The 24901-nt window shown below is 43.7% G+C and overlaps 2 protein-coding genes across 7 annotated transcripts in view; one reads left to right on the top strand and one right to left on the bottom strand.

Annotated features, from left to right (window-relative positions):
* Positions 1-186: 186 nt before the first annotated feature.
* DBR1 (debranching RNA lariats 1) lies at positions 187-11419 on the bottom strand. Of its 2 annotated transcripts, XR_015700291.1 has the most exons (9): positions 10661-11419; positions 10455-10579; positions 10284-10364; positions 8474-8559; positions 7012-7236; positions 6066-6146; positions 4281-4426; positions 1676-3742; positions 187-749 (listed from the first exon to the last, which is right to left on the bottom strand). XR_015700291.1 is itself a non-coding variant. In XM_009462815.2 (8 exons), the coding sequence occupies exons 1-8, from the start codon at positions 10855-10857 to the stop codon at positions 3064-3066; spliced, it is 1620 nt and encodes a 539-aa protein (XP_009461090.2). In that variant the 5' UTR covers positions 10858-11419; the 3' UTR covers positions 187-3063. The 2 variants fall into 2 exon arrangements, 1 of the variants encoding a protein (XP_009461090.2); XM_009462815.2 differs by having other exon boundaries at positions 187-3742.
* Positions 11420-11426: 7 nt separating this feature from the next.
* The window catches only part of PPP2R3A (protein phosphatase 2 regulatory subunit B''alpha), a 68012-nt gene continuing 54537 nt past the window's right edge, over positions 11427-24901 (top strand). For 2 of the 5 annotated variants that reach the window (XM_087738551.1, XM_087738547.1), the window contains exon 1: positions 14241-14372. The gene's annotated coding sequence lies outside the window, so the exon portion shown is untranslated. Of the gene's footprint in view, positions 11625-12857; positions 13085-14240; positions 14373-15354; positions 15523-24901 lie in introns of those variants that run through there. The other 3 variants (XM_087738549.1, XM_087738548.1, XM_087738550.1) reach the window with 3 other exon arrangements.

The raw sequence follows: 24901 nt of genomic DNA, 5'->3' as shown, positions 1-24901 counted from the left end.
TGTATTTCACATCTTGAGGCACAGGGATACTAATTCTACGAACTCATTGCTCCTGAAGACAATTAAGTGGGGGGGAGGACACATGTCACAGTTCACTGTCAACTTTTGCTGCTGTGAGGTAAATGCAGATTTGCCAGCTGTTAGAGATTGCAGAGGATAACAGGAGCACAAGAAACATACTTTGGGATGCTGCCACAAGTTGACTTTAATAGATTTAATTTAAAAAAAAATACTCCTCATAAAAAAAAAAAAAGCTATACCCCTTTTCTTAGTGGTTTGTTTTTTTTTTTTTCTCTGAGTAGATTAATAACATGCTTTGAACAAAATACCTGTGTGCTAGCGTGGAATGAAACAGGTGAACACTTTTCTCAAGCACTATAGGTAACAGCAAAAACATTTTTAGACTAAGTGCAAGCTTCATATACTGAAAAATCTGTGATTACAACTTGTATGAGGGTCTGACAGACAAACATTTTCCAGATGTTTCTCACCAAAATTAAAAAAGTCAAAAGTTTTCAGAATGACTTTAAAGCTTCCTTTTAAAGAAGAGTGAAGACTCTGGGTCTGAAGAACCGATTAAGATTTTTCAGCCTTCCCTAGCGTTTTACATACTTTTTGGAGTATTTGGTCTTCTTGACTGGGGAAGCTTCAGGTTCAGAGCTTCAACTGAATTCTATATGCAGCAGAGGATCTTGCTGACAGGGAAAATCCATAATAGACGAGAGCACAGTAGAGCTCAACACTTCAAACTGCAAAAAGGGTGTGAACAACAATAGGAAAGGGCACAGTAACTTTATATAGATCAGACATAGTTTGTACTCAAAAAAATTTTGTTAAGTATATTTACCAGCTGCACTCTGTGCAATGGATGCTGAAGTACTACATTAAAAAAAATTTTTAAAGATTAAAAAAAAAAAAAAAAAAAATCAGTATTCTATCTTGTCAAAGTCTCCTGCTTTCTAGAAAGCCAAAACTCATTTAGCAGAAAGGGGAGGACAGGGGATGACACACAACAGAATAATTTGCTTTAAAAACATATGAAGTCAGTGTAAAAAGTCTACTATATGTAACATGTATTTTCCACTCCAGTTCATGTAGTTTGACAGCTGAATAGCATGCTCAGATTTCTTGGGAGACTTTTCAAGTTCATAACACAATTTATACTTAAAATACTTTATTTCCATTATAGTCTTCAGATCATGAGGCATGCTTAAAATTTTAGCATTGCAGACCCAGGACCCTTGAAGATACTCAACTATCTTCAGTAATCTAGCTGACAGTTCACAGCTACTTTAGATAACCTGAGGGTTAGACCAAACGCTTCCAATTTTCATCACATTGTACCACAGTTCTCTTTGGTGGGTGTTCTGACAGATGAGCAGGCATAGAGAGATACAGCAGCAGTATTAAGAGGGCCCAACTAATAATTTAGCAAACAAGATCGTGTCCTCTGGAAAAAACCCAGGATGTTAACGGCATCAACCCACCAGTATAAAGCCATTAATCAGAACTGTGGAGAGCATTAATTTTGCTATTTTTTAGCTCTGGAATACTTATAGTTCATAGCGAACTGCTGACAGGAGAGGAACCAAGATGAATCCCAGAATGTGGAAGTGATTTTAAAGACGGAAGTCTTGACCTTAAAGTGTTTCCCTGCTACATGACTCACACTCACCAATCCTTTTCACTCATGGCTCCCTGTCCAGTTCCCTCTTCCTGTCGGGATGCTTTCTTCTCCACAGCGCCTGTGCCTTAGAGTAAAAGCACACAGGAGCTACCTCCGCTCTCAAGGGCAGCACAGTCAAGAGGAAGTCCTGCTCTGTCTGGACTCCAAAAGCTCAGCACAGAATGCCAGCAGAACTTGACTGTAAGACTAATGAGTCTAATGACATAGGCTATAGTTCTTGAAAACACTGTCATTTTCATGACTTCAGGAAGTTTTGTTATCCTCACAGCCTTTTAGGCCAAAAGAGTATAATTTGCTTGCTAATAATTCAGGGCAAACTGGAAGAGTAAAAAGAAAACTTCCAAGAGGATCTATATTCTGGCAGCTCCTGTTCTGCCTCAGCTGAAGTTTATGAAGGTACTTTGGAAGATTCCAAATCCAGTTGTAAGAATTCGGCAAGTTACACACTATTGAAAAGAAGTGACAGGTGAAAACTTAGGCTAATGATAACAGTAGGCATTATTGTCTCAGGCAACTTATAAACATCAACCACCTTATATGAAAATACAACGCAGCCTTAATTAGTAATAATTATGACAGTGATGATGTCCACATTTAAGAAGCTGTTAATCCTAACCTCTTGCATTTTAATTTTAAGACATGGTTCTCAAGTTTCAAGAAACAGCACACAACTGAGTTTTTAAGAACAGAGATGCTCTTTTCCATGGTACCCATAAAACCGTCATGCTTCAAATTAAGAGACTTGGTTCCCTATCAAAACTGTAATTAAAAGCCAATACTGGACAATACACATTGTTTTGCTTATGACCATGAAGTTTTTCTATGGCATGAATATCACCAGAAACAAAAATCTTCACTCTTCTATTGCTCTTTTGTTATCATGGGAATTCTATTTTCAAATTTAGTTCACGGAGTTATTGCATATGCTACCTTGTATTAAAAGTTTAGTATAAAACAAGACAAAAGCAATAAAATCAAATCAAATCATTCAGTCTTGTAAGTCAGACATCCCCTCACTTTGACTTGAGTTATAGTTTAAGAGTTCTTTTCTTGTTAAACAAGCACGGTGAATCTTGTATAGCAGTACAGCTGAAGATACATAGTATACACTAGTAACCGAGAACTGGAGCAAAATCAACTGATTATACATGAGCTTTAAATCCTTTGACAAAGTACTTTGTTGGAAAAGTCTGCTTCTGACTTAAATGTTTAATTCGGATAAATCTGCCTCCCTGCAAGAGGTACATACAGCCTCTTCAGCTTAAGTAACGTGAATAAGATCAAGTAACATTAAAAGCATGACTAGTCCACCACTGTTCTCACCACCTTCCCATAAAAAGGTACGGAAAGAACTTATTTGTACATCATATGAAGTATTATTCTGTTTTATCTTCATCCTCTGCAGCATAGATAGCTTGATTCCTTCTCTTAATTTTTTTAATGCCACTGTTTCCGTTTTCATTACCACCAATGCGCTTTAATGGTCTCTCATTTAAGCTCTTCTCTTCCACCTGCTTACTCACACCAGATTTCTCCAGTTCCTCATTAGTGGAATCCATAGCATCATCAGACGATACCGCCATGGAATCTGGCATGATCCGGATGTCAGAAAAACTTGCAGAAAAATCAGGAGGATGATCAGGGGAAGGATCTACAGAACATGTACTCAAGTCTTCATCACCACCTTCTTCATCCAGCATTATTTCATCTGGATTAATGGATGAAAGTCCAGAATTATCTGTATTATATTCACTGGGTTCCTCAGCTGACCCAGTACTGTCCATCTCCTCTTCCTCCTCCTCCTCTTCATATTCGCCTCGTACTGAGCCCTCTTCTTTAGCTTGCTGGATCCTGTCATTGATGTCAGTGAGGCCAAATTGGGCACAAAACTCAGTGGTCTGTGGATTGATGGTATGAACTGGTTCCACATGCTTTTGGGGCTTACTGGGATCATAACAAGCAGCTGTCAATGTGAAGTTACAAGGAATTTTGAGGTTATGATTCAGCTCTTCTAACACCTCTTTGATGGCTTCTTCTGTCACACTGTAATCCCACCTAAATAAGTGTATAAAGTTAAAACAAGTGCAGCTAGTCAAAAGGTATTTCCTGTTCCCACTGCAAAGAGAAACCTTTAAAGATGGATAACAAATTCATCTTACAACAGACATCTAATTTCTCAAATGACTTTTCAGGAAAGTACATTGCCTTTGGTCAACACTGAGATTCCCCTCTCCCCACTGATGATTTGTGTATTATGTCAACCCACTCAATAAGCATTCACCTGCCCACCCCCATAATCCAGGGTGATTTTCAGTCTCGCAGTGGTTATAACTGGCAACATGATTGGCCACCATGTATTTTTTGCCCCTCAAATGGTGGTATCCAAGTTTGCAAAACAAAACTAACTGCCCGTGTAGAGCAGTAAAGAAGTTGTATGCTCTAGAGCATGGGTCTTGTCACCATCCCCTTTGTTTTCCAAGGCATTTAGCAAGTCCTACAGACATTGCAGGCTGCAGAACAGAGAAACACAACAATAAGTTTACTTCCAGTCCAGCAAAATTCCACTTCCCTCTCTACTTTGCATGCAACTTACTTTGCATGGAGGCCATTATTTTCAGGCATATTCCATGAGCTCTGAGTCACATTAACAAGGCTGTTGGTGGCCTTGAGGACTGCAATCCACTCAGCATCATACTCCAGTGAGTCACCTGCATTAGGATCATGTTCTATGTCTATTATCTGTTTAAAAAAAGAAAAAATACAGTGAGTTATTTCTCTTAACACCAGAAACTGACTAAAGTTTCAAGTGTTACATTCATGGTATAGAGTTTTAATTAAGTTTCAAATACACTGAGCTAGTGGTCTCTATCAAACAAGTCCTCTCAAGTTAGCCCTACATAGAAGCTTATAGCAATAAGGAGCTAAGAAAGGACAATCAACAACGGTAAAAAAAATGCATTTCTGTATTTCAGCTTACAGCAATTAAGCAGCAGAACACCCTCCTCCCTACTGCCAGCTACTGGACAGTTACGCAACCTAGAAACCAGAATTTGCCTACTCTTAAGCTCATGCTGCCTTCTCAGCAGATATACATCAAGAATTGATAGCAACAGTTATTCTGCTGTGTAAACACGCATTTGTAGCACAGCAATGAAATTAACATGAAATGTTTTTAAACTCTTTCAGTAGCTGACAAACTGAAATCCAAATCACTTTGTCTTCAGCGACATTCATCTGAATCAAACCATTCGGTTTAGCCAAACTGCACTAGTCAGGCTCTTATTTTAAATAATCCATACAGTAATTCAACCTTGTAAGATAGTTTTAGGGGAAAAAAAAAAAAAAAAAAAAAAAAGGATATACTTTAAACCAGAGCTACACACAGGTGGGTCACCACGCTGCTGGAGGCAGTACTACTCCAGGTCAGTTTTGCTACAGAATTCTAAGTGTGGACTAGCACCCCAGTGTACCTTTGCACAGCAAAAGCCCATCCTCATACTCTATCCCATCTTCAGAGGTAGCTACTAGGGCAAATGGATCCCACCACACATCCAAAGGACAGATAATGAACCATCTTCCCTTTAAGTTGACAAATAAAAGATAATTTAAATTAAGACTACTAAAACACTTGACTGCATTTGAAGAACATGCTGTCAGCAGCTCCCTCTCATAGCAACGGATTCAGATTCATCCATTTGAGATTTTACAGATGGCACCCCAGGTAGCATACACAGGCCACAGACATGAACGTTTTTTCACTCTTGGCAAATCAGTTTGCCATTCATACTGAAAATTCCTACAGCCTAGACCTCCTCCTTGGCCACTGCCCTTCCTAGCCAAGATATGCAACAAGCAAAAAGAAGCTGAGCCATTCTCTTAGGAAGTCACACCAGTTCCTGCTGGAATTCACAACACTGAAAGAAAATTGCAGTACTCAACTTGGGACTCAATCCTGTCTGAATTAACGAATACAGATCTGAAGAGTCACTGTTTGACCCAAACTGGTCCGGGAAAAAAAAAAGAATAGGCTTTTTTTTTAGGTTTGACATTTGTCAAAAAAACACAACAGGAGATTTAATTCAGGTTAAAGTAGAGCTACTTCTCCAATTAAGTCAAGTACTTGTTCTAAGGTGGAAGGAAATGGTAGGAATAAGCAAACACTATGCCTGCATGCCAGGATGCAAGGTCTGCTTATTTCAAGGCAATATTATCAAGGCAATATTATGCAAAGACCATTCCACACATGCACCATTCCCAGTTTCTTTCCAATTCCTCCATTTATCAGAACTATTCTTCAGCTTATATTTAAGCCCGGCACTTTGCGGTCCAGATAAGTGAAGTACTTAAAAAGTGAAAACCCACTGCACATGGTCATCACCTGCAGAAAGTCTCTGTGTGGCAGACATTTATCCAGAGCCAAAAACTTTGTTGCTTTTGGTAGCTCTTCTTTGGAGTTTGTCTAGGAAACAAATGGTGTTAACAGTGTCATTAGCATTTCTATGAAATTTGACCATTCTAAAAAAGTTATATAGAGAGATTTAAATGCATACTTTTTACAGAAAAGGTGTTTCTGAAAAAAAATCAGCATGGGATTATAAGAAAGGGATGGAGGGACAAAGAGACAGACTTCGCTGGAAGCCTAACAGGAAGCTGGATGCAGATGAGAGCAAGATAAAGTATGACCCACACTTCGTCCTTAACCAAGGCAGCTGGGCACACCTAGCCTTGAAGCAAAAAGAAAAACTTTAACATAATTCAAAACATACTTGTTGAGTCTAGAAGGTCTAGAGTGACATTTTTACAGCTAAATAACTTGCAAATAGGAATAGCATGTCACACCACTTTCAGGAATAACTCAAACCAATAGAAGTTTCAGCCTACAGGGGCTGGCTTTTGGCTTTACTCAGGCCACCAGACAACTTCATCTGCCAAGCCTTAGTACAGGCATCCTCCCATCCCCAGTTAACCACTATCTTCTTTTCAGTTGCTTCTCTATCACGTTGTTTTGCAGTTGTCTCCTTCCCCAATAAAGTGGGAAAGAGAGTGCTTTTCTATAACCTTAAATTAAGAGGTTTCAAAGTGCAGTAACGTTAGCTTTTTCACGCTGTCCCTGAAGATTAGGTAGTTACACCACTGATTTATACCATCTCTTTAAGGTGCATAAGCTAGTAGTCTTAACACTGCTTAATGTTTTGCAGCTTAAGCTGAGTTTTAATAACTGAGCAAAAACATTAAGAAGTTGTTTTTCTGGACATGATTACCTGCATTGGAATTCTAAAATGTGCTTGGGACACACACATTCTTGATTTTTTTTTCCCCTTTACCTGGTGTTGCATGAAAGCTGCAAATTTAACATGAAGATGTGCTGAGAACCAGTAGGTGGGTTTCAGGTGCTGCAGAAGCTCTGAAGCAGCAGGGCTTCCTAATGTGTTGCTCTCCACTTCTTGACGGAAGAAGGATTTCATTTTAAGAAGCTGTTTCTTGTTTCCATAGTGATATATGCTCCTTGGCCAGTCATGTGACATAAATATATCAATTGGACGCTTCAACTGTCAAGCCAAAATGCATATGGTATTAATAAAACACATACGATAAAGAAGTTTCAAAATTACACATGTGTAATGTGTTCTACCTCAGATCAGTACAGAGTTTGCTGTGACCAATAGCCTCACTTTCAAAGCAAGTAAGTATACCACTGAGCCCATCTTTCAGGTGGCCTTTGAAGTTGTCCAGGGGCTCGTCTCCATGGTTTGTACTACATTTTCTTGGGACAGCCAGCTGTGTTTTATATTACTGCCTTATAAAAGAGATCATATCATCACAGTAAGTGTCAAACACTCAGAAGAGGACTCTTAAAAATTACAGCTATAGAGGAAGTTCTCCACTCACAATCAAAGGCATCTTCTTCCTCATGAAATTTTTAGAAGCTTTGTTTAAAAGGGATAATGGCTAAGCACGATATTCCTCCTCAAAGGAAGCACCCCTCAGAAGTCTAATCAATGTCTTAAGCATGTCTTGGGTCAATATTCAGCATATTTCCATCAGCTGTATCAGAACACACTTCTAGATGAAACCCGAGTCCAACTAGTAAGAAACTTACAGTGAAACACATCAAACTCTTTACAATGACAGCAAACCTTTGTCCTATGTTCAGCATCCCTGTATCTACTGAACACTTCAGGGTGCAACTGCAACCTGAATAATCGTTCACAAGATGCTTATAAGTACATGTATTCACACTACAACCTCAGCCAAATGCAGTAGCCCTTGTGACAAAGCAGGGAATAGGCAATAGCTCAAAAATAAAGCTAATCTGTCCTTTGAATTTCTTGCCCTGGAGTCAAAAATATTTCAACCACAGAAATTTGGGATCAGCTTATTCAGCTGGTTCAATTTTGATTAGTTAACTTTGTACCAACCAGCCTGCATGTTAGATAAGGTAGCATCCATCTTCCTAAAGCTAACATAAAGCTAGAACAGAGGCGTATAGCTGGATTACTTTCCATTCTGTGAATTTTATCCAATTAAAAAAAAAACCAAAACAACACTCCTGTCTGTGTTTGATTCAGATCAAATTTGCACTGCTATGTACAGCATTGGAGGAGATATTCTGCAGGAAGAACTGTGGCATAACACCCAGCATAAAATGGCCTGTCCAGATTAGCTGGGAGTTGTTGGTAAGATTTGCTATCCAATAGTGTACTTGTTCAGAGTAGCTTTAACATCTTACTTCTAAATTAATGAAAACTATTTACCACTGTTTGAAAAACCAGATTTTTCACTAACCTGCTTGAGTTTGAAGACTTCGATATTTCTCACATGGTAAGCGCTTCTAATTGTTTGCTGGTTGTATGGTGGACACTCAAAGTGGCCTGAAACATTGAAAAAAAAGAGCAGTTGCCTGAATCAATAGTTCCCTCCTAACACTGTTTGTAAGCTAGCTTCCTGGGGTCATACAGACACCTTGAGCAACCCCAAATACAAAGCTGCCAATAATCAGAGGAGATACTGTATTTCCTTTACACGAGGCTTACACCAACAGGCTGCTAACTTTTTATGTTTGAGGCAAGTATGTTGTAAAAATGCATCTACAACAATGAGCATTTCTTCCATTCTGTGTCTTATTTTCAGCAAAATAGAGAACACAGTAATTCAGTTGTAGAAACAAAAAACGGGAGTTTGACTCCAATACTTAAAACCTAGGACCTGACTGAAACAAGTAACTTTTGGTAGAAAGATTTATGTGCTTAATTACTGAATGAGGTTTTGTACCTCTCTAGTGAGATAACACCCCTCATTAATTCCCCACGCCCCTGATCTCCACAGTTACGCTGTACAACCGTGTGTAATCACATATACAGAGAGCTGTTTGCTGCACAGCCATGAAACATACGTATCTACTAATATCAGGGCTACACATGCAAACATGCTGGCACAGCCGAAGAACATAAGGTAGCCGAGAACAAGCAAAAGTTGGGCATCAACATAGTGAGAGCACAGAGCAAGCCTCTCTGCGTGGTCAGTGACCAGAACATAAGTTAGGATGTAACAACTCAGAAAGAGGTACAAACTAAAAGATCACAAAGCACTGCATGAGATCTGACTCAGGCCACTGAGGCCGGGATTTTTTGTGTTTCTTCAAGACTGCTGCCACCAGTCATGAAACTACAGCTTAACAGATTCAGCAGCAGCTTAAACGTGCCTGTAACTGCCCACAGGCACCACAGACTCTGGCAGTGCAAAAGGGATATAGCCTCCAACTTTGCCTTGGGACAAGAAACCTGAATGCCTAGCAGAGCTTCTACATACTCTTAAGAATGAACAGAAAAATTCCTTTTTTAGTAGTTAGCATTATTGTCAAAAAAGCCTCATCTCCCACATGCAATATTCAGGCATACAAACTGTATGCTTGATAACAACAAATCTAATTAGCGCTGATAGGTATTAGACAGAATCAGGTGTTCTAGAAAACTAGTTCAGCACTTTGCAGCTTGAAAGCCATCTGCAAAGCTTCTCTGAAGCAGTATGCTACTAAAGATAATATTACTGTACAGTAATCACAAGTAAGAGACCACTATTACATGTGTTAAGGAGATCAGAAAGACTAAACTATCTTCTATTTGCTGACACCAGGTATCATCTGTGACAAGATATCTGTCCACTGATGAAAAGCCTTCAAGGAAGAACTCTTGAATGCGCACAGATATAACCAGGAGGAACTGATCTTGAGATGTACTGACAGTCAGCTTCAGCTCAGGACAGTACATTTGTACAATATCACATTTATACATTGACTGTTTCACGCAAGGAAAACGAAACAGTCTTGCATTGCACGCTAAAAGGACGCTGCCGTGGAAAAATCAAGACTGGTCCAACAACAACATTCAAAAAGCGCACTGCTTCCTGCTGCGGTCGCCAGGCAGCTACCGACTCATCTACCGTCTCCAGACAAACCCGCGTGTTGAGCCCAGAGAGGTTTCCAGCATAAGAGTCGGCTGATAGAAGAGGACGAACATCCAGACCCTCCCACGACGGGCAGGGCCCAGCGCTGCCTCCCTGCTGCCCGCCCAGCCGGGCCCGCTCCGTCCCGCCGTACCTTTCCGGTAGTCGTGAGACTTGAAGATGCCCGAGATGCCGCCGATCCTCACGCCGCGGAACCGCACCACGCCCGCGTAACCTAGGGGAGACGGGAGCGCGGCTCGTCACGGCGGGGCCGGAGCAGGGCAGGGGGCCGGAGGGGACAACGCCGCCGGGGGACCCTACCTACCGAGGTAGTAGATGTTGGGAGCCACCCACCCGCCGTAGGGCAGCTCCTGCAGGTGGTTGGACGCCTCATGGTTCCCGCCGATGAACACCGTGAGGACCGGAGCCTTCTTCTCGCCGGAGTAGTACCTGCGGAGACAGGACAGCCGCTGTAGCGGAGCGGGCCGGAGCCAGGTGGGACAAGGCCGGGCCGGGCCGGGCGACGCTCACCGGTAGAAGGTCTGCATGTGGCGGTACTTGGCGGGCACGGCCATGCAGCGCAGGTCCGCCTCGTTGCGCACGGCCTGGAAGTCGCCGCAGCAGAGCAGCAGGTCGGGCCGCACGTTGTGCCGCCGCTGCAGCAGCTCCAGCGTCTCGTACATCTTGTCCAGGGCGCCATGGCAGCACCCCGCCACCGCCACCTTCATCGCCGCCGCTCCTCCTCCTCCTCCTCCTCCACCGCGCAGGCGCGGCGCGCGCCTTCCGCGTCACCGCCCGCCCACAGGGCGCCTGCGCGCATGGCGGAGCCCGGCCGCGGCGCCTCAGCCCGTCTCGCCGGCAGACGGCGGCCCGGGCGCACCTCCCGCACCGGCGCGGTTACGGCCACGCGTGTCTGGGCCAGCCGAGGCCGCGCCAAGAGCAGCTGCTGTCAGATCGGCCCGGGGGTGCCGCCGCGCTCCCCGTCTCTCCCCCCAGCACCCGTGGCCGCTGGCAGGCGGGACCTGCGCGACGGCTGCACCTCGCCCCGGGGAGGAAAACTGTCACGGCAATTAGCGCGAGGGTTCGTGATGAATTAAAAAGGCTCGTCTCCCCCACACAGCGCAGTTTTAGACGCTTCCAACGCCTTTTGCAGTGGGTACGCAAACGGCTCGGGGAGACGCTGCTCAGCCCCCCCGCGCTACAGCAACCACCGGGCGCTTCTCTCCCCGGCCCGGGCCAGGGGAGCGCAGCCCACGCCGCTTCTGCCGGCCTCGCAGGGAAGCGGCAAAAGCTTTACCTTGTTTCTCGTTGCGTGGCACAAAGACCACAAGCAAAGCGGTGGTGGAGCAGCGGCGGTGGAGCGTTTGCGGCAGAGCAGAGCGAGCAGTAGCTGCGCACACGTTCGCCTGGCGTTTGTGCCAATAAAAGACCGTCTTTGGGTTTGCAAAGGACATACCATCCCTGCAGTGCTTTTGTCCCGCCAGTCCAGCATCAGGCAAGTGTATTTTTAGCATAGTCGAGCTCTGGCTTCTTGTAACTCCCTAACACACGTGGACAGGAACAGCCAGTGAGTTTACCAGGGCAATGGCGTATGAAGCGGGGTGAGAAATGGGGCACCTCTCCCTTCGCTGACAGACTGTCAGGCTGCCTCTTTTGGAGAGCACCGATTTCCTCGTTCCGAAGGGCGGTGAATTGGATCATTGGGTGGTATTTGTGTGTCACGTAATAAAACCGCTCCAGACTTTTTCCACTGTTTGGGTTTTTTTTAACAGTCTTGAGGGATTGAATAAAATTACAATAACATAGTTAAGCATTAACTTGCTACTTACCCTGTAATCATGGAACCAAGCAGACATTCCTGTTCCCCTACGGTAGCAACTATTACATAATGGCCTCTCTTTTGATACTAAGAAAATATGAGTGTTCTCTAACACATTTCATAATTTCACAATGTTGGGTCACTGTGTGTTCTTCGGGGCTCTCATCCAAGCCCAGCTGAAGCGAAGGGGAAAGTTCCTCTGGCTTTCAAACCCCACAAGTCTTCAGAGTAAAAGCAGAGAGAGAAGTGTTCCTAGGTGCACTTAGCTCTCTCACTAACTTTGCTGAGGCTTACCAGGGCATAGCGCGAGAACTCGGTCAGTCCAAGGCATCGCCTGGGAAGGCTTTCCAGCCTCTCTGGGGAAGAACAGCAGCCCCTCGCATTTGCCACGTCTGACTTCCTGAAAGGAAGCGGGTGGAAGACAGAAAAAGTCTGTGAGTCTCTGGAAGATACCCCCTTACCCAAGATACACCCTCTTGGGGGGCTTCCTGAGCCTGCCAGCAGATGCTTCTCCTGCCTACCCAAATTCATCCCCAGCCAGTCACGGTAAGCTGATACTGTAATTCCTGGGTTTGTTAGCTCAGGCTCATTTCTCATACTCCACGTGCCACTTATCCCAAGTGAACTGGTGCACTGTAAAGTCAGTAAGGTTTTTTTATGTTGTAGCATTTTAGTATTTGTACACTATTCATTATGCATCTCAGCATCCCTAATTTAACTCTGGGTGTTCACCGAGCAAACTGCTCTGAACTTTCCACAGCAGTCAGACCACAAAAGGAAGCAGCCATGCTATATTTACAGGGTAAGTAGTAACAAGTTAACGTTTAACTATGTTATTGTAATGTTGTTCAGTCCTTCAAGACTGTTTAAAAAAGCATGTGACTGAAGTGCAGCTCTCTTCCACCACATGACTAACATAGCATGTTTGGCTATGGATTGGGCTTTGCAGTCACAGTCCCTTGCACTCGTGCTCGCGCATGTCTTCGTGTCTGGATGTCCAGTCCTACGAGAGGACCTGCACCTCTCTGAAGTGACCGAATGCCACCCTGTCCGGCGTGACAGGTGAAGGAACTGTGAGGCCGAGAAGGGAGAGTCCCAAGAAACAGGCTCAGATCAGTGGATTGTTTCGGTGGGAGGTATTTGCCCTTTTGGCTGTTGCCCGCCTGCACTGACCAGTAATGCTTTTTTTTTTCCTGAGCTAACTATGATAATTTACAGCCATGGAAGTAGTTTGGTTTTCCTCTCCAAAGAAATGAGGAAGAAAGAAAGGCATCCTAAGGGGCTGTGGATGACAGGGTTGCTTCCCTCATCTCTGAGAACGGAATGAGAGGGAGACTTTCCTGTCCAGTGCTTTCTAGTGCTTTTAGAAGATATTAAAAGATTTCTACATTTAGAAGATACTAAAATGAAGAGGAAGAGCAAAAGGGAGGCATCTGTAACTGATTTTTGGGGTGGGATAGCATGGCTGAGAAGGGAGGTACAAGGGAGAAGTGGTGGGAGACAGTGTATGTGTTTGTGAAGGAGAGGGAGATAAACTGGAGGTGCGAGAGACAAATGTGATGCGTTCCAGCCGAGATTATGAGATGTCCCTGTAAGCCACGAGAGAGCATGGCGTCGCAGGTTGGTGTGCCTGTGTGTGAAAGAAGGAAGACACTGCTGCAACCACTTTAGAAAAAGACCCCATGAGGCTGGCCTAAATATCACAAGACTTACCGACGACAATGCCTTGGTGTCCCTGGGCACCTCCTCCCCCAGCATTGTGTCTGATGATTGCAGCAAAACACACTGCCAATGCAAGGCCCGCTCCGGGCCTAGCCACTGCGGCGCGGCACTTGCCTTCCCCTTCCAGTCGCGCTTTGTCTCTTTTCCCTCTTAATTTTTACCTTTTCTGGGAGGCACCCATCACGCTGTTTTGCCGGAGGGCACTACAAACGGCCTCGAGCCAAAGAGGGCCGAAAAAACCTCCGAAGCCAAGAGATGAAGCAACCGCGTTGCTGGACTTCTCGAGTGGCTGAGTGAAAACAAAAACCACCGCCCGGGACGCTGCGTCCCGGTGAACCGCAGGCCCGGGCCGGGCCGGCGGGCGGTGAGGGACGCGAGGGACGCGGGGGACCCGGCGCCTCCTCACGGCGGGACCGGGCGGGCGGGGCGGGCGCGGTGGCTGTGAGGAGAGGGAGGGGCGCGGCGCGTTCTCCCCCCACCCCCTCCGCCGCCCCCTCCGCGCGGGCAGCGCCATTCCGCGGCCGCCCCCTCACAGCCCGGCCTCGACCTGCGCGCCCGGGGCCGCCCGCCTGCCCGCCCGCCCGCCGCGCCTTTGGGGCGGGGCCCCCCGCCGCACGGAAGGGGCCGGCCGGGGCGGGCGGCAGAGAGCGCCCGGCGGCGGGAGCAGCGGCGCCGGCATGGGATGGGGCGCTGCCCCGGCGGGTAGGTGCGGTGCGGCGCGGCGCGGCGGGGCTTCGTGAGGGGGGGCGCGCCGCGGCAGCGCCCGTAGGGCCTGGGGTAGGAGCGGGCGGAGGGGTCGGGGCCGAGCGGCCGCCGAGGCCGAGCGGCCGCCGGCTCTCCCCGGCCGGGGGCAGCGGTTGCTCCCCTCAGGGCCCGGCGGCGGAGACAGGGACAGGGGCAGGTGCCGGGCGGGCCCCGCGGTGGGGGGTGCCGGTGCGTTGTCTGTCGGTGCTGAACCGTCCCGCCGCCGGCGCGGCGTGTCTCGGGGGTCGCGGTGCTGGCGCTGACAGGGTCTGGGAGGGAGCCGTGGGCCGAGCGGCCCGGCCCGGCGGGGGCGGCGTGGGGACGGGCGGGGAGCGGCGGTGGCGTCGGGGTGTTTCGGGGAGGGCGGCGGGGGCAGGCGGGCTGAGCCGCCGTCGTGGGAAGCAGGGATTGAATGGAGCCACCGGGTAGCACACAGGGCGGCGGCGGAGGAAATACTGCTCGCATCGCCCGCGTTTAAGTTGCGAAAACCACTGTTTAAGTTGTGAAAACCACTGCTGCTGGTGTTGTGGAGGCCGAGACCATAAATTGTCTCAAAAGAGTTTTGGCAGAGTGCTGAGAGGCATAACGGCTTTTAAGCACAGTGGTCTGGGTGCAGTTTCTAGTTCAGGGTGGCCCGAAGCTGTTAGTTGTTGTAAAGCAGGAGGTTAACACCGGCAAAGGATCACCTCTGCTTAGGCTGTTCTTCTTTTGTGAACGCTTGCCACTTGCCCCAGGACCTTTGATCTTCTTCAATGCAGCTGTTACTATATGGTCATGAAAGTAGGATTTTTGTTTTTTTCTGAAGTATTTCTTCATGATCAAGAAAGGGAACAGCTTTAGCTACAAGACTTGTTGGTTCACGGGTAGACAAATCCAAGGATAAGTTGGGCATAAACTTGTAAAATTGAGATTGAATAACTATTGGAATGATTTACTGAAGGACGTGTTCCTGCTGGAGTAATTCTCTCTGAAGGTCATCAGACTGCGCTGGTCTCAAGTAATGTAAATATTTTTAAGCTCGGGACAAATTTTATTACCTCTGTTCTTCACACTAAAGAAGGAAGCCCTGGAAGACGTGCTGTTGTGTGCCCCCATCTTTCCTGTAAAGGTAGGCTGGCAGTGCAAGGGAAGAATTCAAGAGAAGAGGCAGGTCATCCCCAAGCTGTTTGCTATTGAAGTGCTGCCTGAAAGGCTAGGCACATTTTTCTTGGTGGTGGTCTCATGGCTTTACCTTATGTGATCTGATGCGTGCTTCAGGAAATAAATTTTCCAGGCATTTACTTAAAATAGCTGCCTCTTGATTATTTCTTGTGAATCTCTCAAGCTTGCTAGGTCTGCTCTCACAGGTTATGTAGGGGGAAGTTATTTTCATGAGAACTTTGAGCAGATTGTCAGTACTAGCAGACTTCTCTCAGTTTTGTAAAATTATGTATTTAATGTCTGCTGGGTTCTGAGAAGTTGAAGCAAGAGACAGTAGTTTGGGTTTTTTTTCAGTATTTATGTATCTGGAAACAGTAACATTGTGTATCAGATGAGACTGATTTACATTTGACTTCACATAAAATAAAAAAAGTTGAAGTTCCCTGATGGCACATAGCCAGCTTCCACTACTAGACCTTTGCAATCATGGTCATGCATCATATTATTTTGTACTCATAATTTGCACAGAGGTGCAGCACTAAAGGTAGCTCTGGGCAAAGTGCCTCAAGTTAAAGCTGACCGATGTGTGACTGCCAAATACTGCAGAGATTCACTGGTAAAGCATCTATTTCATCTCCTTCAGCTGCAGCCTGTGGAGCAGGTGATGAATATTGTGGCTCAGGCAGTTCAGAAATCTCTGTAGTGGAGCCCTGTGGTCTAGCACTCACTGCTAGTAGCCCTGGAGGTATAAATATGGTGCTGCACAGTGGACTTTGTGTTTTCCCTTTTTTGTGGTGGTTTTTTGTTTGTTTTTGTTTTGTTTTTTTGTCAGGACCTTTCTCTGTCCTTCCTGCAGACACCTCTTCCCTTTGAATTACACAGAAAACATTACTTTAAACAGTAACTCTGAATTTGGTATATCTTGGTCCAGTACAGGGGTTGCTGTGCAGTCTTGCTTCACTTCCTTTGACTAAATGTTTTCCAATACTGTTTTTACTTAAATGATTGCATGTTCTTCTTCCCCCATAAGACTAGGTTATCTCCTGTTACACAGAACTGAACTTTCTGAAGACTGAAGTAGAGCTTGGATCTTGTGCTCCAGTTCTGGCAGAAACCGGACAGCAAAGTAGAACTGTGGGAGGCAGGGAATTTTGTCATTTGTAATTAAGGTAGTTAAGTGCTGTCTTAAAGAACTGGTTTCATGTGTGTTACAGGAGAAGCTTCTTCCACCAGACCTCACTGTTACATTTAATCTACTGCCTATGTTCCTGGATCTGATTTGCAGAATTTCTGATGTACAACTGTAAGGGCAGTTGCAACTGAGCAGATGCTGTGATATGAAACACTCTATAATGTCACATACTTTGGAAAATCAGGTCTTGAGCACCAAAAACTGATGTATTCTCTTTGCCACAATTCTTGCAGGGTAAAATGAGGATAATACTGGAATAAAAGTTAATGTTTAAGTAGTATATAAATACTATACTGATGGAGAAATTAATAATTCTGATTGGAGAATAGTGGATGCGTAGTATGCAGTAAGCAATACCTGAGGTCACATGTGTAACAAGCAAGCTTGTTAAAAATGACTATTCAGTTTAATGAATGTTCAGATTCATGAATGTGAACACTGCTGTTCACTCAAATTAGAGTAAGGCAATCGTTACATTTATCTGCTTTTCTGTTTCTTGTGCATATCACTTGTCTTTTTAATCTGCTTCTTTTAAATACACAGGGAAAAAGAGAACTGAATGGAAGTTCTTTGTTTTGTAAAGCTCCCTGGGTTAGTAAAGATATAGGGGAAATTACTTCCTCTGTCTTACTGGGATGTCAGGCTGAAACACCCTTAATTTTCCTTGGTAGAGGAAAAGGGATAGAAAAGTTATGCTCCCTTAAATTATGTGTTGCTCTGATCACACTGATCTGTGTCGCTGGTGTGGCTTATCCAAGTCATAAGCAGTAAAAGCTGTAGCAGTGCCAAACTTCTTGAACGCTAGGACATGCTGCACCTTTTGGTGTAATTTGTTACGTTTCAACAGCTGCTCCTCTTCAGAGTGTGAGATGGAGGCTGGCAGGAATGGGCTTGTGGAAGGTATGACTGGTGGAAATGACTGCTGGCTTTTTATTCCTGTGATTATGCCTCAGAGGAGAGGATGGGCGTGCAGCACTGAATCGGAGCATTTCTCCCCAGCTTGGCATTTCACTGTTCTCATTGCTGATCTATGGAAGAGCTATAGTACTCTGGCTGGGAACGGAGACTACCCTGGAGAAATGGGCTGTCACCTTAGACAAAGAAAACTTTACCAAAAATCTTGACCACATGAGGAAATAAGTGAATAAAGAGGTAGTGCGATACAGATAAGACATGAAGAAGTGAGATAGGACAGCAATGAGGAACGTATGAGCTCTGAATAGATGGCTAATGAATGAATAGCAAATAAAGAAACTTTTTTTTTTAAATGAAAAATTTATTTTACCCTGCAGATCACTAGCAGACAGCTAGTCTGCTACAGGAGAAACTTTACCCAACTTGCAAGTAAGTCTCCAAGATGGTTTTGGGGAATCTGTAGATTGTAACCTCAGCGTCAACAAAGGTTAATGACTGAGGGAATGCCATCTTGGACACAACTCTTCCTTTGTTATCTTAACACTTTAATAAAATCACTTTAATTTGTGTAAAGTAATTGGATACTGTTAATACTAAATTAATCAATTCCAAGGAAAATAAATCTATCTTGCTAATATGAATTTATCTTTTTCCATATAAGGTTATAAACAGCCAAGAGACACATTACTTAAGCTCTTTATGACCTCTGCCCTGCGCCTTGTTAATTACGTGCTTTTGAATCTTGTTCACCTCCAGTGTTTTCTGGTTGGTCATCTTATTTTCTGTTAGCATGGCAAAACTCAGTTAGGTTTACTCTTCCTACGATTTTTTTTTTTTTTAACTCATGCCTTGCTAAGCTTCAATGTGTGTTTTAATGTATTGGGGGCCTGCTAAATGAGCTAAGGTTAAATTATAGTTCTGTACAGACATGGGGCTGGAACAATAATTAGTTGGCAAATTATTTATACTTAACAGATTGGTGTTATGGAAAAATTGTGTGAGCTTTTACTCTCTTGCTGTCTCATCTGTATAACTGGAAACCAGTCTCATGGGACACAAATTCCTGTCTGGTCAGTTTTAGTTCCAAGTCTCTGTGCAAAGGGAAAGTTGAGGAAAGCTGAAAGGGGTGAAATCTTTCTTGATATTATTAACTATCCTCCTCCCCAGTTGATACCCATAATGACAAGGTTTGCAAGTCCCATACATTGGTTCTCCACAACAGTTTCTAGTACACTTGTGCTCAAAGGCCTTGTATACCAATGTTTCTGAAGGGCATAGCAGCACTAGAGTATTAGATAACACTGTGACTTAACCTGAAGAATCACACTGAATAATACTGCATTCATTAACCACAAGTCAGTATCTTAGAACAATAGGTTAGCGTCTAGTGCCAGGTTTATTTTTAAAAAGCAGTGTAGACTATTGATACCAGCCCAAATCTTTGAGTGTTGGGTTTGCTTTATGTTGCTGCTGTAAACATGGAGAGGTTGTATTTAAGTTAGTATTGGGGGACTTTTTTATATTTTTAGGATGAATCTACTGAAACAGATCTCTTAATGGAGAAGTAAACTTTTACGAATCCATACTGACTGCAAAGCAGTACTTATCATCCTGTCACAGATGGTGATTCTCAAGGTCATGTCTACTTGGAAGCCTGCCTTGATAAGTGCTCCCATTGCGGTGACCTTCATGGTTCACTGCAAAAATGCTGAAGTCCAGCTTCAGCTGGTAAAGTTAGGCTGTCTGCAGCTATTCAACAAGAAGGCACAAGAGGCAAACAAGCAAGCATTCTGATGTTTCTAGATTTTCAGAGGGAGTTTAACAAAGTTCTTTATTAATGCTCCTTAAAGGAAATGAACTGCCGTGGAGTAGGAGTGTAGCTTTTTCAGTAATTAATACCTGGTTAAAGTGTAGGAAGAACTGTCAGTTTTTCTAGTGAAGAGTAATCACTAGCGGAATCCCAGGGGGATCTGTGTTCAGGCTTCTGTTGCTCAACATAGTTATAAATGATCTGGAAGAGAGGCTGAGTGACACTATATGCTGAGAATCACAAAATTAGGGTAGCAGGAACAAAAGGTGACTGGAGTTGCAGAAGGTTCTCACAGTATTTGGTTGTAGGCAAGTGGTACTTGATACTGGTAGATATAAAATAGTGTGCCCAGGGAGAAACAATTCACTGTCTATGCAGTGATGAGCTCTTCAGAATCTGTGCCATTCAGGAAAGAGGTCTTTTAAGTAATGCAGATAAAACTCTGTGAAACTCTCAGCAATAGTAAAAAAAGAAAAAAAAAAAAAAGGCAAATAGAAGTGACGGAGGTCTTTAGGAAAGGGAGAGGGAGCAAAGCAGAATGCCATGGTATAAATCCATGGTATGTTTGTGTAATGAATAACATACCCCCCTGAAAGTTAGGGGCAGACATTCTTGCCCCTCCAAGGATTAGGGAAAAACACAGAAGGGCATGACTGAAGCAGCTTCTGTAAAAGAATAACCAAATAAGCTGGAGCTTAGCCTGGGGTTAAGATGGATAAGAGGAGGGATTATGATAGCAATCTGCAGCCCTGGGAATATGAAGCAATTGTTCCCTGTTTATTTTGTCACCTGAACATGGCAAGAATGAAAGGGCATTGAGTGGTGCCCAAGCAAAAGGTGGTAACTTTTAACAGAGGAAGTGTTAAAACATGACCCCTTGATTCCCTAGAACCTTTCTTTGTCCGTGGCATCCTTTGGTGAGAAGTTTCACAGATTTGCTGCATGTGTGCTTGTTTTAACCTGCTTCCGGTAGCGTTGCTTGAGTGCACCTAGTTCTTGTGTTGAAGGAGAAGGTGAGCAGTCAGGCCCTATCTATCCTTTCCATGCCGTTCATGATTTCGTAGAAATCTCTCTTCCAGTCTCAAAACACCTGGTCCTGCTTAGTCGTTCCTCACAGACAAGCTGTTCAAGACCTTTGGATCATTCTTGTTGCCTATCTCCTAACCTTTCCTCTGAGACTGTATGAAAACTTTGGTCTCCAAGACTGAATACCTTCCTCTTGCATAGAGCGTTCTATGAGTAGGTCCCTGCACATCTAACAAAGGACAATAGTGTAGTTCTTTCCTCTTGAAAGACAGGCAGCAAGAGGGACAGAAGGTATGAATTAACCCAGGTGGTTATGAGAGCAGACACTTGAGAATGTATTATCTGAAAATAGTGAGGCTTGGAAGGGGAACATACAGTGATAATACTAGTTTTTGAAAGGCAGTTCAAAAATTCATTTCTGAATGCGGTGCTCATCTGTTCTGGATGTTGTGCACAGTTTGGGTTCCTGCATCTTGAAGTATGTAGTTGAACCAGAAAAGCCTATGAGGGGGTGTGGAAATGATCAAAGGTGCAAAATGGCTTCTATACAAGAACAACTGAGTAAGTGAGGAGTAGTAATCCTGGAAAAGAGAAGGCAGAGGAATGACGTGGAATTCTGTAAACTCAGGAATGCTGTGGACAATGTGCATACAGGGTTACTGTTTGTGCTCTGTTTCAGTGCAAGATCTTGACATACTGAAGCTGGTGAGTGACAGAATTGAAAGGGGTGGTAGGTGGTAGAATGTCTTGTCAAGAGATGCTCTGGATGCAAAAAGTTTCTGTGGAATCTGGGGGATCCCAAGCACACGTGAGGGAAATCCTTTGAAGGTTACGAAGTACGCAAAATCCACATCCAGCTTCACAGTTCTCATGAGCTGAAAACAGTTGGAGGCCAGGAGAATACTCCTAGTAGATACCATGTATCTTTTTCTAATACTATTCCTTGAGCATTGGCTTATAGCCACTGTTGGAGATGGGTACAGTTGGTCCTGTATTGTTTTAATCCTGATGGATGGGATGCATCTAATGTAACTTGTCATCTCAAGATTAATTGTTGAAGAAATGTACTCTGGTTCAACTAGGAGTTCTCAGTTTGACTAGGTCAGATCCTCTGACCTGGGTTATGAGGGAAGTCAGGATTTGTAGCCATCACAGTCCATTGCAGTCTCTAAAGCATGAAATAGCTTGGTGCTAAAACCTCTTAAAACTAAACTTGAGATGCCTTGCCAATGTATGTGATACAAGTACCTCTCATCCTAAAACTTTACGGGTGCAATTGTAAATGGTTTCTTTTACTATAGCTGAAATGTATGCATGTGTGTCAAATTCCCACTGGTCATGAGGATTGAAAAGTTACCACAGCTGTAGTTCCCATCTAAGTCCTATGTACAAAAAAGTCCTTTTGGATTAACTATACATGCTGCCATTAAGGACATCGAAATGTTATAAGCTGTAAATATATAAGAAATACAGGACAAAGGAGCAACTCAGATGGTTAGATTTTTTTCTTCTGAACTTCTTCAGTATAGAAGGAAAAGTTACTCTTCTTAGTCTCCTGTTCAAACTATCTTGGAAGGTAAATTGTGCAAGTGATAGCGAACTGTAAATCAGTTCCTTTGTGATGGGGTTCAAAATAATTTATGTAAATGGCTCTTTGTAATATTTCTGCTGAATTCAGCAGTGGATTTGTTACAAAAATTCACCACAGCTACTGCTGATGTGATTCTATCGTAGAGCATCTGGTGATGTTTTTAATACTAGACTTTCAAAGATTTTTCAGTGACTGTATAGAACGCTGTATAACATTACTAGTGGTCATGTGAACCCTGTTGATTCTGGCAATGACTGACTGGGCCGTTGGAGCAGCGACCGCTTGGCTGTGTGATCAGAGACCCTTTGGATTTTGTGGAGCATGGCTCAGTGTCAGCTCCTTTACAAACTGCAGAACAGCTCTCAACTGAGTGAGCCACCTCATCTATTCCGATCTCCATCCTCAGAGTGTGCATTTGTAGTTTGACTCTTAAAGTTTACCATATTCTGACTTGAGCCAGGTAATAAGTAATGATACATCTCAGGGTACAGTACCATTCTGTAGTGGGTTTTAAAATTAAAGAATTTATGAATAGAAGATTAATACTCGTTTTTTCCTATTATTTGACAAAGTACCAAAGATTGGCTGAAAGTTGTGTTTTGCAAGAAAACATTGCTTTGTTATTTGCCTGCTTTTGTCTTCTATAATCAATATAGCTTTCTTCCGAAATCTGCTTTGTTCAGTAAACAAAAATCAAGCATTTCTAAATAAGAGGATGCAGTTACATGCTGCATTTTGGCACCACAAGCTCCTCTAAGAGGGTAAGACCTGACATCTGATTACATAGCTAGGATGATACTTGTGAAATTGTATTGATGACTGTCCAAATGGCATAACTGTTGTTCTGTCTGTCTTTCTGTCTTTTGCAAGAATACCAAACTTGAGAGTTTATCCTGCCACCTCTTTCACTAGAAACGAGCACAGTTGCATAGTGACACCCATGCTTGCTGTGTGCTGGTGCAGAAAAGGCTGGTTTACTCCATACTGCACGTTATGGTGGTTTCTAATTCTGATCACTAATAATGCCGTTTCTAGTGCTGGAAGTAGGAGTTCAAGAAGACTTTTGCCTAATTTGAGACTTTCGGAGGCAGCAGAGGCCTGTCCGGTAGCTTTCTAGACTTCAGTTTGCAAGTAAGTCAAGTGCTGGCTGACAGTCCCCATCTTAACAGATTGTCATTGTTCAGTTATTTAACTCCAGCATAATCTTTGCATGAATAGAATTTCTTGTGTGTCTTATAGAATAACCTTTTATATCATTAGTATCTGCAATAATTTTTTCCTTTGGAAAGTGATTCATGTCATCTTGCAGATAGGAAAGACATAAAGCATTATTCTGCAATCACACAAGAAACCCTATTCATTCATAGTTTATATTGTGAAGCCAATCCTGTATCCTCAGGGTTGGAGTTGGTTTTGTGGCAGCAGTCCTAATTGCAGAATCTTTCTACAGTATATCTGAACTGGGGGCTGTTCTAGAGTCGCAACTGGAATGAAATGGCAGGCTGAAAAGAAGGAAGTATGAATGTTTCTTAATGCGTTCAGTCTTTCCATTGTTGCTGTTCATAAATAGTAGGTTTTAGTCATCAACTGAAAATCACAACAAAAGCCCATTCAGGCTACGCTTGAGACCAGGTTCCCAGATCTGATAACAGGAATACTCTTCTAGGTTTTGTCTTGACTAGGTTTACGTGCTGGGTCATGTTTGATGCATCACTGAAATAAAGCTGCAACCTGAGGATGTGCTGCCTCAGTCAAGCCAGTGAAGAAATGAGAAAAATAGTTTCTACTCTGCATCTATATGCATTTGTGCTGCCTATACAATTTTCTTTTTTTTTTGTCTTGCATAACTGGAGTCAAGTACTCCAGGACCTTGAATAGCCTTAGCATGTTTTTGCAGACAGTGATGATAAGGCAACTAGTAAATAATCACTGAGAAGACATTAGTTAATCTGGTTGAAAAGAGGATATAAGTTTTTTTACATTGATTCTTTGATTACTTTCTTCCCTGACACAGCAGTAAAAGGTGCTGATGACAGAGGCAGGAGGGAGTAATCTTGTGTTAGCTTTGAAAAGTTTGTGTCTGGATTATGTCGATTCCTGGGTGTGACAGTACCAGAGAAATACAGACATATTGGAAAGAGATTAGAGAATGTGGCAAACATGGCTGAAGGGCCTTCTTTGTACTGAAGCAGAAAGGGCTGACTATTTGTAACATGACTGAGCAATGGTTTTAGGGCATAAGCACCTAAAATTATCGGGAAGTATGAAGCGGAGATGGTGGGAAGAGCATTGTTATTGGGCATAGGTGGAAATACCAAGTCGAACTCTTTAAGAGTCAGTTTAGGTTGGGAATCTGGGAGACCTTTTAATTGAAGAACTCCTTGTGGAATAATCTTACAGACCCAAAAACCTTCGTTGTTTGAAGGTGGCTTAAAGGATTGGAGAAACTGACTTAGGTCCAGGGGAAGGGGTACATGTGTAGGGAGGAAATTACACTTGGAGTCATATAGGAGATGACAGTGAGTCTAATACATTATTTCTCCAATTAAGGAATAACTTAATCAAGATATAATTATTTCCCAAATTAGGTATAAATCCAGACTATTCTTTGGTGGTAAAAAGAAGACCAGTCTCTCTTTGCTGTATATGACACAGGGAGGAAGGAGCTCTGAGAAAGAAAGTCCCATGCTTTTTCGGAAGCAATATTATTTCTTCATCAAATCTGTTGTCCTGAAGACCACTACTTTCTCTGAATATTATCTAACTTTTATTTCAGGAAATGCCAGAAAGCTTGTTTGTAGTTGATGAAGGCT

The sequence above is a fragment of the Nipponia nippon genome, unplaced genomic scaffold (genome assembly GCF_047370975.1).
Source record: "Nipponia nippon isolate SJK-2023a ecotype South Korea unplaced genomic scaffold, ASM4737097v1 scaffold_7, whole genome shotgun sequence".
Classification (NCBI taxonomy): domain Eukaryota; kingdom Metazoa; phylum Chordata; class Aves; order Pelecaniformes; family Threskiornithidae; genus Nipponia; species Nipponia nippon.
Note: the sequence above shows the minus strand (reverse complement) of the source record. Positions and strands in the feature narration are given on the sequence as shown.